Source organism: Trachemys scripta, chromosome 2 (genome assembly GCF_013100865.1).
Source record: "Trachemys scripta elegans isolate TJP31775 chromosome 2, CAS_Tse_1.0, whole genome shotgun sequence".
NCBI classification, from domain to species: Eukaryota; Metazoa; Chordata; order Testudines; family Emydidae; genus Trachemys; species Trachemys scripta.
In genome coordinates this window covers 58,641,411-58,658,110 of record NC_048299.1, presented here as the reverse complement: position 1 = coordinate 58,658,110, position 16,700 = coordinate 58,641,411, and the positions used below count along the sequence as shown (strand labels likewise).

The following is a 16,700-nucleotide window of genomic DNA, read 5'->3' as shown; positions in this document are numbered from 1 at the left end:
CCTCAATGCCGATGAGACCAAGCTGCGCTACCTGTCTCTCAGAGAAACCAGTGCACTTGTCACCGAGGTAGAGGTGCTCAGTGCCAAGACGGCTTGGCTCAGCTCCAAGGGGTGGAGAACTGCCTCCATAATGAGGAATTTAAGTCTCTGGTCTTTGTCCTTTAAGATATGGGATTTGAACCCTCTACAAATCCTACAGCGCTCCCGTCGGTGGGCCTCTCCCAAGCACTTAGGGCAGCTAGAATGGGGATCACTAATGGGCATGGGCTTATGGTAAGATGCACATGGCTTAAACCCCAGGAACCGAGGCATGTCCTGGAACTGGGGTAACCATATTTACCAGGATTCTAATCTAATAACTACCCTAAGTAACACTAAATTGTAAATTCTAGCTACTATAATTAACTATATACAGGGAGGGGAAAAAGGCAAAATCCACTGAAGAGAGTACTTGCGTGAATGCAAGGACAAGCAGAAGTTCCAGAGACCACCATGGGCGGTAAGAAGAAACTTGGGGGGGCAGAGGCTTGACAGGACGCTATATACCGGCACTATGAGAGTGCAACTCCAAGGGGCACCAGAACCGACCCAATGGATACCACTGAGGGGAAAACTTTCCAGCAGCGGTGCACACGGTGAGAGAGGTGCACACCTTCATTGGAATGGACATGAGCAAGCACTCCAAGTTTTCTTACTGAAATTCTTGGAATCCAAGAGCAGTATGGATGGCTTTCCCCCTGGATTCAGATGCTTCATGTACAAAACATGGAAAGGATGAATCTCAAACTACCAATGATAATATACTGATTGGAACCATATTGCCTGGTGCATTCTAATTTATTCACTGATGAAAGGAAATCTTGCTCGCTAACAGCTAAAAAACTACAAAAGGAAATTATACATTACTATTCCCAACAAGGATTCTTCATTGTTTTTGGGTAGAAAAAGCATTTCTTCACAACTCCAAATGTATGTAAACTATTGGATCAGAGAAAACAAAGTTTGGCAAGCTGGACTCACCCATTTGAGTTTGGATGCAAGTAATTCAGAGTACTTTTGATAAAATTAGTATTTCAGTACAGCGGAAGTCATATGACAGCTACTGTTGACCCAGATGATGATGATGTTGATCTCCTGAGGATTTTGTTATTTCTGTTTTCCTAAAAAAATAAGGTTTTTCCTATATGCCTTAAGTAGCAAGGGGGAAGTTAATTTTTTTCAGTATTTAAGAATTAAACAATGTTACCAGTTTGAGAGGGGCTGGGATGATTCTCCACTGCCTTGCACTCTGGATAGTCATTTAGATCTGTGCAAAGTTACTGCAGCATGATACAGAATCAGAATTCTCCACTCATACCTGTGACAGAGTTTTGCACAGATGCAAGTGATTATGCAAGATGCATGATAGTGGATAATCATGCCTGCTATGTGTTGAACTGCAGACAGATTTCTTTATCCTGCTATGTTAGCCTTCCTGACATTGGGTGTTAGGTGTTTCAGCAAACTCCCATCTGAGGCTATGGCTACACTGGCGCTTTACAGCGCTGCCACTTTCTCGCTCAGGGGTGTGTAAAAACACCTCCCTGAGCAGAGCAAGTTACAGCACTGTAAAGCGCTGTAAGTTAATCCCCTCAGGGAGGTGGAGCCCCTCTCCCAGCGCTGGCATCGCAACCACACTCGCACTTCAAAGCGCTACCGCGGCAGCTCTTCGGAGTTTTGAATGTAGCCATGCCCTCAAAGAGACTGTCTCCTCTAACATAATAATGTGCTGAAATATACAGTGGACAAATGGTTCTGGGTAAACTGGGTTTTGTTTTGCTTTTTAACTCCTAGGGCAGTCAGAACTGATATTTTCATGTGAAATATTCAGTTTTGTTTTTGTCTTAAATATTGTTTTCACAATAGCCTAATCTTTAACTTTTAATAAATCTGCACAGCTTTCTGATGATATGCTAAACTTGTTAGTTTAAGGGATGGCTTCTCAGCCAAAGTTAAGTTATTATTATTATTATTATAATACGGTTAATGTTTCAGATTTGTAATAAACGCTGTATTGCTAGATGATTGACACTTTTGTACATGTAATCATTGTATAAATACAGAGTGAATTTTTTTTTTTTTTTTTTACTTTTACTAAAGATGTGACAATGGCAAACAGGCTATTGTGAATTAGGCACAGGACTTTGCTGGGAGGTTGTTGAAGATTTCGGTAAAAACAAGTATATGGGGAAACAAATGCATAGGAAAGAGCGGAAACAGAGGGACAGAAGGAAGGAGATCAATAAAGCCTTAAATGGAACAGGGCCAGTCTATTTCATAGACCACCTCTTCAATTCTGGTTTGCAGTTTTTCAAATAGTAACGGTTTGTTAAAATTGACATTACCAATAAAATTGTTGATTTCCTGTTTATGGCTAATATTAATGAAATATTAATTTAATATTAATATAAATTAGTGTGTGTTTGATAGTGACACCTAAATTACATGGTGAAGGGCACAGAATAACTTTTTGTAATAGCAATGAACATTTTTAAAAGATTAGGCAGTTTCCATTAGAATTACGTGCAATCTTTCAGCATTAACATGAGAACATACTTCTTAAAGCAGTCAGGAAGCACTAAGTTCAAAATTTTCAAATGTAGGTGTTCAGCACCTCTGAAAAAATCAGATCCTTATTTAGGTGCATAATTTAAGGCATCCACATTTGAAAGTTTTGCCCTAAACTTGTAAAATTATATGCATGTAAACTAGCTTTATTAGATAAACACATTAGAGGCAAGTGGTTTATTTCTTGTGAATATTAAGAGAACTTCATCCTCTTCCACCTTTTCAATAATGATTCCATTTGTATATGCTACTGAGAATTCTTACAGCCCAACTGTCAATTAAACATTTTATAAACATGGCATTTTAACCAAACATTTAATAAAACCAACTAAACAGCAATGGCCTATATTCTGTCTCTCTCACTTAGCTGCCAGATAAGGAAGTTCACATACCATATTAAGTTCATCCACTTCAGGGGTTCCATTTTCCTTAATTTTAAATTCTTGATCTCCAACAAACAGCTGCAAATTAAAAATACAATCCCTGCATAACTTCAAATATGACTGTGTATGGTTCAGAAAAAAAAAATTAGAGTCTCATCTCTAAAGCATGCTACTATCTCACCTCTAGTTTTACAGAGGGGTAAAAACTGGTCAAGGAGATCTCTTTTTCCAAATGAAATGGGAATACTAGCTTTAGAATAAGTCTCCAGAAATCTTTAGTACAGACTCACAGTACTGGAAAACCCAAAAGGGGGCTTCCAGGCCACCTACATTATTCATACAGATATAACCACCACTAGAAATTTTACTTTTAGTATCAAAAGTAGACAAAGCTATCAGAGGCTCCAAGGGAAGTGAGCAGAGCCTTTTAAAAATGAGATTCAAACTCCAGAATCATGGATCTGTCTGTAGATGTACTACTAGAAGAAGCCCTACTAGTATATTGTAAGATGATTAGCCCTGTCTGCCACCCCTCAGTCACACCGTATCCTACCCATAAGAGCAATAAGGTTCTTGTTGTAACTGCCTTGCAAAAAATTCTAAACTATGACCAAAGGAAGCTTGTAGGAGAAACATCTTCAGACCAAGATGGAAACATATATATACACACCAGGCCTATGAGCCTTTATTGTATGGAACAGTGCTTGAGCCCACAACTCTAAAACCTCATGGACCAAACTGAGAATGGCCATGTCTCAATTCTCAGTCATTGACTGGTCCATGTCGCAAGAGGCCTAAAAATATTGACAATCTGACAATTTCTTTTGAAGTATGGAGTAAAGTGCACAATACTGACTAAACAGAGACTTACCTCACCTCTGATGGCAAATAGCAATCTACAGTACTAATCAATGAGGGATATTACATCTTTTCTGCAGAGTCTGGGACAAAACCGTGGCAGCTGTTTAATGCTGCACAGTATCACTGCATAAGAGTTTGTGCCAAACAATAAATACAACCTGTGATGCTGTATGATTGAATATGACCATTTATATAATTGATATAACCACTGGTTATACAACTGCAACAAAACTTGTACAAAGTGTGTCATGTAAGGTGTAAATGGAAAAGTTACAAGCTATCAAATATGATTATCCTGGTTAAATCCATGTATCATCTTTAGATCTAAAGTTCTGAATATTGACTATTATTTGTATCTCAAATGTGTTTGTTCCTGGGTGACTCCTCTCAAATAGATTTACATCAAGGTTAGATACCTATGTGTTGATGGCCCATCAAGGACACTCAGTTCTCACAACGGGCTGTAGCAGAAACTCATCCCGCCAGACAGCTCTCCCTGAAGATTCCTCAGATACCAAGGGGCCAATGACCAAACTCTGTGACTCAGCAAAACATATGATATGCTCATGTTGCCCTGGAATCCATCTTGGCCCAGTAACTTTCCACAAAGGGGGCTATGGGCTTTGTTTGGGACAGTAAAAATTCCATGCACGTGGCAGAGGATATAAAAGACCCCTGAAACATCTTAATTTTGTCTTCATTTCCTGCTTTATTTCTCTGCACTGGATTTCTAACAAGGAAGCTTTAAACAAGGACTGATGACCCCCAATCTGATTCCGGAGAGACTTCTGCAAGCCAGCAGTTTATTCCATTACTGCTGTGATCTTGATCTATGAACACTGAAAATCACTTTTATGTCTATAATCCTTTAACCATTCAATAACTCTCTTTTTTTTCCTTTTTTATATTATTAAACCTTTAGTTTTAGCTACTAAAGGTTTGGTATCAACGTGATTATTGAGTAAGATTGGAGTTATATATTGACCTGGCTATGTGGCTGATCCCTTGGGATTGGAAGAACTCTATATCTGATAAAATTGGTTTTCAGTAATCACTCATTGTAAAGTCCAGCGTCTGGGTGGTGAGCTAAGGGCTCGAATGCATAAGGAGATTGCATTTTTGACCTCTTGTGGTGTGACCAGTGTGGTGATACAGAAGTTCATTTTTTTTACTGGCTGGGTATAATCTAATGATAGAATAACCACCAGTGTGGAATGCATCTGCCCTATTTCTCAGCAGTCTGTCCTGAATTTGACATTCTCAGCTGTGACCCAGTGAGGTACGGTGACGCTACTATACCAATTTGAATTACAAGGGGGCAATTATATAATTACATGTGTATTGATCGATCTGGAATTTGGGCTGGAAACAGACAGATGTACCTATGGAACTGATAAGATTTCAGAGAGCTGCGATTGTCACATCATATTACAAACCTTTCTTTAGGTAGAACCAGCCTTCACCAGCCAATTCTGCACCTCTTTATTCACTTTTCCTCCTCCTCCCATATAGGCCACTTTTTCCTGCCTCTTTCCAGGACCACTGGTACAGCTGCAGCTGTTGACCATGTTCCAATCTGTGTGCCACTCCTCAACCCCCTGCTTCCCCCCCACACACACACATCTTTTTGCTTCACCCTGCCAGCCACCACTAACTCCCACACCCACTAGGAACTCCCTAGCTCATTTTTCCCACAGCTATGAACAACATTTTAAAGTGGTTAGGGAATAGAAGGGTTTCTTTTCTTGTGAAAAGTACCAGGCGATTTCCCTCCCCCATACACACTCCCAGTGGTTATGCAGGGCAAGGACATAGAATTTTCAGTTTCCCAGGAAGAAACATCTCCAGTACCAAAGTGTTCTTTAGCAGCATTCCAGTGGCCACTGGCACTGCTTAGCAGTCAATGCTGGATAAAGGCACAGTAGATGTTACCACTCCATTCTTAACTCCATCAATGAACTTCTTTCCACAATACTGAGAAATAGGGGCAACACCTGCTTATGTCAGCACTGAATTTAGGATTGAACTTGTTATGGCCTAAAGCTTGTGTTGCATTCTTTCTTCTAAGAATTGTGTGTTTTGTATGTAAAATTCACATTACTCCCTACATGCAGGAATACATATACTTTAACCTATTTATTATGCCAGCTAAATAAATCAGGGCCTACCTTCTCATAAGCCCTTAGTGAAATGGATTGAGGTCTTAGTGGTTCTGCCTGTTGGCATGACTTGTTTTTCAAGCATGAAAAGCTGTTTCCTACCACATTAGTAAGTAATGTTGTGATTGATCCACAGCCAACACATCACCTCTCTCGTGCTCATTATTTACACTTCTCAATTCCTAAATGACCCTCATGATCTTCTATAGCATTTCTTCCCAGAGGATCATTGGTATTGCAACCTTGCTGCTCTTGAAAATCACCCCATCTAATGTTTGCAGTTCCAATAGTCTCTTATACTTGGACAGCAACTTCTTATTTCTTCAGGCCAGGATGGATAAAAAAAATCAATGATTTTTTTTTTATTTAAATCAGATTTTTTTGATAAAATACTTTTTGAGGGAAAAAACCTATCTAAAGATAGGTTTTAATTAAGATACATTATAGCTCAAAGATATCGCATCATGGAATAGGGATTATAAATTCTAATTCTATAGTATGAAAATATATTCATGTAATGTTTAAGAAAAATGTTGTAAACGAGCTCCAATAGTTCCTGGATTAGGGACCCAATCTTATAGAGTTCCAGGGACTTCTGTATAGATTATTTAGCTTAATCTTTCTATGTACGCAATGAGACTCAGTGTTCAGTCTAGAAGATACCATCAGAGATGCTTAGTTTTGCAGTTCTCAAACTGTGGATTTGTGTCTCCAGAGATAACACGCTTCTTAACAGCAAAAATGTTTGTAAATAAATAAATAAATAAATAGAAGTGAGAAATAACAGACCTCAACCCTACTGTCTCTCTGCAAATTTGTATACACAAAGTCAATCCCTTACCTCTCTCCAAAAGTGCAGTTTCTAAAAGTTCAATGAATAGAAGATTGTTGTGGGCAGAATAGATCTGGACAAGGAGAAGAAGTCTGGAGATAAATGTGAGAAGGGAGGGACAGGCAGAAACAAAAGTAAAACTGTTTATGCAGCATATTCCAGATGTCCTGAGGTCTTTCTGAGTGTAGCCTTCATTGATTTGAGATCTACCATACCATTCTCTCACTAGAAGGGAAAACCTATAATGGCAACAGGCCATAAAAAAGACCCAGTTTTGGAATATTTTAATGAAGTTCCTCTACCTGTGGGTAAGACAGGCATGCGTGAAAAATGCAAACAGTGCAACAAAGAAATGCAAGGCCTGGTTGCCTGAATGAAACAATATCATGAGAAGTGTTCCTTCTCAGGAGGAGGATGTGTTGAAGATGATGAAAGGAACATGTCTGAACATTCAGGATCTCCAGGTTGGTAAACTTTTTTATTTCATACTTCTTTCTTAAGGGCTGCCTGTCTTCCTTCTGGACTATTCTTGAATTCTCATGTTTGAGAAAAAATATATAGTTGTTACTCTATGGTACTATCATTTTAGATGCAGTTGTGATAAAAAAGTAAATAGTTGAAATAGGCAGATCTTCCTTTTACAATTTCACCTTTAAAGTAGTACTGAGTGTCAATGAATGCAATGAGTAATACTAAATGAGCAGTATGGTAATATTAATTAAATAACTGCATTGACTTATTTTGTTTAGGAGAATCCATCCTCAACATACAGGATTCTGAAGACTATCCACCTTCGAGATAATCATTTTCTGTAGTTTCAGAGGTATCTGCCAATGATAGTGTTTCAGTCACATCATGTATGTCACATAGCCACAGTATAGCACCTGTAGCAAAAAGAAAAAAACATCTCCAACATCCAGAAACAATCATAGATAAGTTTGTGATAAGAACCAGTAGATTACAAAAAGAGGTAACTGATGAAAATATTGCCCAGTTTGTTTATGCAACAAACTCTCCTTTCCGTATGATTGAGAATCCACATTTCATTAACATGGTTCAGTCATTAAGACCAGGCTACAGTCCACCCAACAGAGCAGATGCTGAAGGAAAATTGCTGGATAAAGTGTATGAAAGAGAAATTGAGCAGTGTGCAAAAGGTCTAGAGGTTGAAATTGTTAACCTGTGTCTTGATGGGTGGAGCAATGTCCACAATGATCCTGTTGTATGTGCTTGTGTGACAACAGAAGAAGGGAATGTCTTCCTTACAGAAACAACTGATACATCAAGAAATGCACACACAGCAGAATACTTACAAGAAGTGGCAGTAAAAGTTATAACAAACTGAGAAAAAAATTCAAATGTCTAGTACGCAGCTTGGTCATAGACAATGCTGCAAATGTATCCAAGATGAGAAGAAATTATTTAGAAGAGTCCCAAGCTAATAACATATGGTTGCAATGCTCATTTGATGCACCTCCTAGCCAAAGACTTCAGTGTTCCAGAAATAAAGGCTAATGTTGTTGAAACTGCAAAATACTTCCCTAACAACCACTTTGCAGCAGCTGCTCTGAAAAAAGTGGGAGGAACCAAGCTAATTCCCACAAGATGTGCGATGGAACTCAGTAGTGGACTGTTTTGAGCACTATATCAAGAACTGGCCTAATCTGATGACAGTTTGCGAACAAAATCGTGAAAAAATAGATGGCACAGTCATAGTCAAAGTTCTCAACAGTGGGCTTAAGAGAAATGTTGAACACATGCTGGGTACCCCGAACCCTACTTCTGTAGCCTTGAACAAAATGCAGGGAAATAGCTGTTTTATTACTGACGCTGTTGATATTTGGAAGGAACTGAGTGAGATCTTAAAAAGAGAAATGTGCAATGACAGAGTTAAATTACAAGCATTAAAACAACCAAAGGGACAAGCACTATCTCCAGCTCATTTTCTTGCAAATATTCTCAATACTCGGTACCAAGGTCAAACCTTAATTCCTGAAGAAGAGGAGTTGGCTATGACATGGACATCCAGCAATCATCCCTCCATAATGCCAACTATAATAAACTTTAGAGCTAAGGGTGAACCATTCACGAAATATATGTTTGCTGATGATGTTTTAAGGAAAGTCACACCAGTGAACGGTGGAAGTAATTTAAGCACTCAGATTCAGAGACTATTGAAGTGATAATCTCACTTTTAACAGCAGTAGCTTCTTCTGCCGATGTAGAAAGAGTATTTTCTTCCTTTGGACTAATACATTCCAAATTGAGAAATCGTTTGGGACCTGAAAAAGCAGGAAAGCTTGTGTTTCTTTTCCAGATTATGAACAAACAGAAAAATGAAGGTGAAGATGACTGAATTAGCTGCAGAAGCCAATATTTTAAGTTTCTCATGTTGACCTGGCTGACATAGATGATTTAATTTTTCTTTTCTTTTTTTTTTAAATATTTCATTTAACTATTTTAGTTAAAAACAATTTTAACAAAAACAAACCTGATTTTAAAAAACTTGGATGTTTAACTAAACTCAAAAATTCATATGCTTGTTTTGTTAAAACATTATATGTTTGCTGTTGAAGAAAAAAATCCAGAATACATAATATTATTGTTTTAATTACATAAAACAATTTAAATGTCTGTCTGGTGATGTTCTCCTCCTAATACAGCATGGCAAGAAAATCCTCCAAATATTAATGATTAATCTGTTGAATTGGAAATAGTTCACCTCCCAATGACTTCATAAATATCTGCTTCAATTACCTTTGGTAAAAGAAATAACCAATCATTCATTTTCTGATATAGCTGTAAAACTAAGCTGAAAAGTTTTCAAAATAAATCACTTTAAAATGTATAGTGTGTACCTTCTAAAAATGAAACCTACATCTATCTCTGGGTTGTGAAGAATATGTATTAAGGTTATAACAACCAACAATAATGCACTTTTATGTAGAAATCCATTATTAAATCAAGTCTTCCTGACTAGTGATTTAAATCATGATTTAAATCAAATCCACCCTGCTTCAAGCCACCCTATAACTATGACTTTTTAAAGGATCCCCAATGATTCATCTTTCTCCGTTTCCCCTCTTATCTGTTGCAGTTTCTTGTTACCTAAGGGAATTGACTTTACAAACCAATTCTACATAGGCTTGCATCTCTATCTCCAAGGTCCTCTCTGGTTTAGTAGTGGGAGTCACTGTCTGGAAAGTGCATCTGCAGTGAACATGAATTTACCAGGTGTGTGGGCTACAATCAAATCATACTTTTCGGCTTTATCATCATTCTTTAAAACCTTAAGGTACAGCCACTTAGTTGTTTGCCAAATAATACTAATATACTAATAGGGGTGAGTCCATTTCAACAACCACTGTCTAGCCATAAATATATTGATTGGCTCTTTCACAGGCAAACGATATTCCTAAAAGCTCCTTCACAATCTGTACGTATCTTGGTTTTGCCTCAGTCAGTGATTTGGATGTCTATGCTACTGATTGCAAACAGTCCTCTTGTTTCTGTAAAATCATTGCATCTAACCCAGACTGTGAAGCATCTGCTGAAATTTTAATTGGCCTGCCTGGTGCATAGAATTTCATCACGGGCTCGTGCATCAGCTGTTGTTTCAGATTCCTCCTGTTCTGCACCCCAGTACCATTCTTGTTTTTCTAGGAGTTTCCTCAAAGCTGCTGCTTTTGTAGACAGATTAGGTATGAATTTTACAAGATAATTAATCATTCCCAGGAACTGTTGGACATCTTTCTTTGACTGGGGGATGAGGCATCCTTTCAATGGCTGAAATCTTATCAGGTTTTACATCCTTCATTGGAAAAAATATCTACAACAAAAGTCAGTCTCTAGGGATGGCCCTGTTTGAAATGTTCTCTTTTTATAGCTTTATTGAGGTCTCTTGAACTTAAGCATGTGTGCAGCTTGCCATTATTTTTCTCCACAATAACTAGGGAGCTTACCCATTCCCCTGGCTCCTCAATTTTTTGCATTACTTGCATTGCTTCCATCCTTGTGAGCTGAGCCCTGAGTTTATCACAGAGTGCAAATGGCACCTTTCCACATGGATGTAAAACTGGAGGGACCTGCTTGTTTATCTGGATTGAGTGTTCATCCTGCAATCAACCCAATCCTTGAAACAGATCATGATATTTCCAAATGAGTGCCTCATAGCCAGGTTCAGTATGATCTTGTAGTGAGAGCACCCATTATACCAGTTTGAGTTTTTCCACAGGTGACAAGGCCTAAAATTGGTATCACCTCTTTTGGCACTGCAAAGAACAGGAACCTGTATATAGGGTTTTTATAGTTGATACAGGTAGATTTGTTCCAGAATAACCAGTTACTTTTATTTTTGTTGATCCAAGTTTTAGTCTTATTTTCAGTCTCAATCTTGTTCAGATAGTATATTAACCTGAGGGCCTATGTCACGTTTGAGTGGAATAATTGTTACATTCACTTTCATAGGCAGTATCCAGTCCCTCTCATTAGGTCTGTTTGATCCCAGCACCTCTATGTAAAACTGCTCAACCAGGTTGTCATCAACTGAATGCACTTGACTTTTCTGCATTTGGGATGAGCAGCATTTTGCAAAATGATTATTTTCCCCACATTTATGAAAGTTTCCCCCAAAGGCAATACACTGTTTGGGGCCATGCTGTGATCCACACATTCCTCATAACCGTGTGTTCCAAGTCTCTCCCCAGCAGTGATTTTCATAGCGAGTGGTTCCACTTTTTGATTTGACCTTTTCTGGCTATATTCTTTTGTAGTTAGTTTGTGGATAATCCCTTCTTGTGAATTCAGTTCTTTGGTTTGCATTTTCGTAGTTTCTGCTACTCTGCACATCTGGAGAGCTTTCCTAAAGTTATATCTCCTTCACGGAGCTCTCGAGCTCTCACTCAACACATTGTCTTGAATGCCACAAATTATTTTATCTCTGACCAGAAATTCCGTCAGCTCACCAAAGTCACAGGTCTTACTGAGTCTCCTTAATTCTGTCACATATTGCTCTATGATATTACCAGTTTTTTGCATGCATGTAAAGAATTAGTCTCTCTCAAAGATCTCATTCCTTCTGGCATGCAATGTTCCTCAAATTTAGTCAAAATTTTACTTAATCTCATGCTTTCATCTTCTTCAAACTTAAAGTTGTTACAAATATCCAAAGCATCCTCACCAACATCATTAAAAAGACTGATGATTTTGCTTTATAATTTTTTTCCTCTGCCTCTATGGCTGCTTAAGCACAATTCAAATCTCTGTCGGAATTTTTTTCAGTTCTCTGAAGCATTGCCCATCAACTACAGACTGGATGGAGGTTGCAACACATCCATTTTTAGCATTCTTCTCTTCTTAAGCTAGTCGAGCTACTTTTGGGCTCATAAAATACATAAAATAGCCTTTGTTCTTCTCTGTTTGCTGCTCTACGTGTTCCCCTTTCTGTTTCAAACACAAGAGTAAACCTCATAATTACTACAGTCTCCTTTTCATACGGCACTTCTGACACCATGTAATGATCTTGGGGTCCTTATTAAACAGCAAATCAGTGAAAGAGACAGGAATAATTTTTTTATTAAAAACAAACTAGAGAGCTTCTGTGGTGGACTGCTGGGCACAGCCATACTGTTCTCCACCCCTGCTTCCTGGGCATTTCTCCAAATTCCTATATTCATAATACTGACCCTTACGACGGAGCCTCTCTAAATTAGAATTTTGCACAAACATATGTCTGTGTAACAGGGATAAAAGGAGTGAGAGCAGCTGAGGGAGGCTGGCTGGGGAGCTGGCCATAGGTGGCCCTGATAAGAGGGCTGTGAGTAAGGAGCCGTGAGAGTCTTGCTCCAGCAGTGGAGCAAGAAGGACCTAGCTGCCTGGTAGAGACTCTTGCTCCAGCTGGGGAGCAGAGAGGACCAGGCTGCCTGGGAGAGCAAGCAGGGTACCTGAGGCAGAGAGGGCTGGGGAAGGGGGCAGACAGAGCTGAGGAGCTCTGGTCTGCTGAGTCCCCAGGCTGAAGCCTTGCTAAACGCCAGGGGAGGTACTAGGGCTTCAAGGAGGCAGCTGGGACTACAAAGGCACTAGGTCCAACCCCCTTGCCAGTGATGAGTGGCCATTACAGACTGCAGTTTGCCCCTAAGAGAAGGGCAGTAGAAGTAGCCACTGAGGCAAGGTGGGTATAGGGGGATTGGGATTCCCCTGAGGAGGGGAGACCCAGAGTGTGGGGACACTGCCGGGGGGCAGTACCCCAAGGTAAGGGGCACCGTGGTCTGGGAGGGACGCAGGGCCTGAACTGGAGGAGACAAAGGGACTGCAGAGGAGCAGGTAAGGGCAGGGGAGAAACCGGCCCCAGGAGGGCGCTCCTGAGTGGATGAGCTAATTCCCAGACTGACCAACAGGAGGTGCCGCACCGGTGAGTTGGCGGCTTGCTACACTCTACAACAGCCATATTTATGTTCTTAGAATCCTCAGAACCCTAAGCAAAGGGGCACAGAAGTAAAGCAACAGAAAACCAGGATAGATGAGAGCAGCATGAGTTATGGCAGAGCATATTACCTAATATGATCCAGTAACTAACTGAAAATGGGGCATTTTCTCTTCCTTGACTTGATACCACAGGTGGAATGAAAATCCAAGTGATACTGCAGGAAAAAGAGCACCTGACAATCCCATTCTTGACTCAGAACACGGGAGGGATGGAAAATGAAGGCAACTATCTACTGACCTGCAGATGAAGCTAGAGAAAGCAGCTTACACAGAAAGGATAAGAAATATAGTAGTACTGACAAGCTGCAGTGTACAGAACAAAAGCCTCATTTTATTAAGTGCTGCTGTTTAGGGAGACAAGCCACACTGTAAATTGTATTGAAAAATGCATTCTTCTGCTCACAGACCTAATTCCCATTCCCTCTGCTCACAGCACTCAATTTAAAATATGAGCATTCATTACAATAGGACAGGTTAAAACAGAAGAGGGACATAACATTTATTGCTATTTATAACACCTACTATATATATATTTTCATGATATTAACCAAACGTTATTTTCATAAGCAATAACATACCCAGAATAGAAGGCAGCCATAGGCATACATGTCAGAGGATGGAGATGCCAGGTGTCCCATTCTTAATTCAGGGGAAATTAAGTTCAAGTTGCCCACTACCATAGAGTTCGCAGAGGCACGCTGATCCTAGAAGGGACAACATTACAATCAGCAATTTTAAGCCAAACTGACAATACAGTAAAATGAACATTCCTTCCCATTCCTCATGATCTCACATGAACAGCTTTGCCTTACATTTTTTCCTTCAATGATAGTCCAAACAGAGGATTGAAAAGGTCTCCTATCACCGAAAAATGGAGCACAGAGGGAATAAAGGCAATGAAGTATCACTCTTAAAACACAGGACTAGCTGGTTCTTGCTCACACATCATGAAAAATAACAATTCTAATACCAAAAATTACACATGAAAAGATACTCCAGTACCAGGAGAAACACAGACTGAGATGTTATGGTCAAAATGAAACAAATTTGAGAAGTTACTGTTCTCCAATGTTTCTCTAAGCCATTCTAGACACAGACAGAACTTTGATAGCAACATACAACTCTAGAACAAAGGGTAGGTAACCACAAAGCAGATTAACAGACTACAGCACACAGGACCCACTTATCAAACATGTAATCTGCAGAAATTTGAAGAGGTATGTAAAGATATCCAGCTGGCTGCCTTATTGTACATAACTCTAGAGGGGAAGCATTCCTTCTCAGTCCAGAGAAGGAAGGTGGGCCTTGCAGTAAAGCACTGGACTAGGACTCAGAAGAACTAGGCTCTAGTCCAGTGGTGCAAGTAGAAATCTTTTCTTGCCGGTACTGCACTCATGGGAGGGACACAAGGGAGGGCACATGACTCCTCCCTGCCCAGCCTGGGGCCCCCACACTCTCCCCGTCCCCTCCGACATCACCCTTACCAGTCTAAAATTTTACAACTGCATCTGCTAAACAGATGCAGTTGTAAAATGATGCTTTAGGCCCCTGGTGCCACCTGTACTTCCAGGTATCATCGAGGATCTAGCAGCACCCCAAATTGAAAACCTCTTAAATGAAAGAAGGCTAGGAAGGACAATCACTCCACTTTCCCTTAAGGGAGGCACTGATAGTGTGTTATGTCCAAACTAAGCTTCTGCCAGCTTGTCTTTATCTAAGTATTGTTCTCTGCCAGGCACTAGGAAAGCGAAGATGCTGCGCCATCTGGGTTTGATAGAAAAGAGGCATAGACCTGTGTGTGCCATGTACATCTTGACAGAACTGCAGCCCAAATTGTTTTATTATTTTCCTCAGCATGACATACAGGAGCGGCAATCAAAATCAACCTGGCAGAACGTGCATGAGAACTGTCTCTGGACAGATAAGTAATTGATTGAAATCACTCATCTCTTGGGGCCAAATCCTGTTCCCTTTGAGATTAAAAGGAGTTTTGCTATTGAGTTCAATGGGAACAGGCTTTGACATTTGGAGAGGAAAGAACAAAACCACTCAAGCAAGGACTATGTTGCTTATACCACAGGTATCAAAGACTGCTGACTCATGTGAGAAAGCCAGCAGACATCTGATCTTTGTCCATTGCAAGGGAGAAATCAGCAATCAATGAGGCTAGAACAGTCTTTGTACCATATCCAACTCATAAGTCCATCTACAAAGGATGAAGGAAATATGAAGGCTCCAGATTACCTTAAAGTCCTCAGTCCCTTGGTTAGAATGCTCCCATTAGTATATGTTCAGAGTCCAGAGGCTGGAGCAGGAAAGAGGCAAAATTGATGTATGTTTCCAGACAAGGCCTTTTGAGCTTCTGCCAAGTGCCAAGTAAAGGGAAATCTGTTCTTACTGTGAAAGATGGTGTTTGGAGTCACATGGGCAAGTTACATATCTATCCCCCCCACCCATATTCTAGTTAGAACATTCACAAAAAGTCCATTAAGTGTAGACAGGCGTTTTCCTGGGTCCACTGTGAACTAAATGTTCCTTAATGGGCCATTCAACTTGACTTGTCCCTTCATGTGTTGGCTAAATACCTATTGGGCATTACCACAGGAGCAAGCATGTAGTAAACACAACTAATATTCATAACTTCAGATACCAAGATGAATATACATGCATAGAAATAGCATAATCATAAGTACCAGCTATTTCACCTACATGACTATTCCCCAAAGAGATTCTGAAAAATCACACCACGTACCTGAGACCTTATGTGCCAGCACCATGCCCCACTGGAGCTTTGTTATCTGTTATGTAACAACAGAGATGGAGCCAGTGACATGACTCTGTTTAGCTTAAAAGGGTCAGGTTAATTTTTAGCTGTTCAGGTGTGACTGCACCTTTAGTCAGTGAGGGCATACTAGCTGGCACACTTTCAGGTTAGCGGGCTTCAGAGTTCCTTTGCAGTTAACTCTTTAATGTTCATAAACCTGGTATGTGCTGAGGTGGTTTAAAGCATAACAGGTTTTTAGGTTTGCAAATCTGTGAACTCTGAGATTTTATTTATTTATTTATTTATTTTGCTGGTCAATGTGGGAGGGTATCCTCTCCACCCTCTGCTCATGAAGTTACATATGTATGTGTCTTGTAGCACCTTCTGAACAACAGTTGGAAGGGAAAAAAATTTCAATAAGTATGGATTGAGTCTTTTCTCTTAGAAAACATGTCTTTTTTTCAGGTTCACACTGATTAACACAGAAAACAATTGGATCTGTTCAACTTTCTTCAAATTCCATAGAAAATTAAGTTCAGCTATATTTTCCAGTACAGTGATGAAATGGGTGTTTGTATATACAAACATCAACATGCTTAACTACTCACTTT

General features: G+C 39.7%; 1 protein-coding gene across 3 annotated transcripts in view; it reads right to left on the bottom strand.

Moving 5' to 3' along the window:
- Positions 1 to 16,700, bottom strand: part of STK31 (serine/threonine kinase 31) — a 103,946-nt gene that overhangs the window by 9,724 nt on the left and 77,522 nt on the right. For all 3 annotated transcript variants that reach the window (XM_034760640.1, XM_034760641.1, XM_034760639.1), the window contains exons 22-23: positions 13,904 to 14,029; positions 3,000 to 3,068 (exon numbers count right to left, since the gene is read on the bottom strand). In XM_034760640.1, coding sequence (XP_034616531.1) covers positions 3,000 to 3,068; positions 13,904 to 14,029 — 195 coding nt within the window. The remainder of the gene's footprint in view (positions 1 to 2,999; positions 3,069 to 13,903; positions 14,030 to 16,700) is intronic.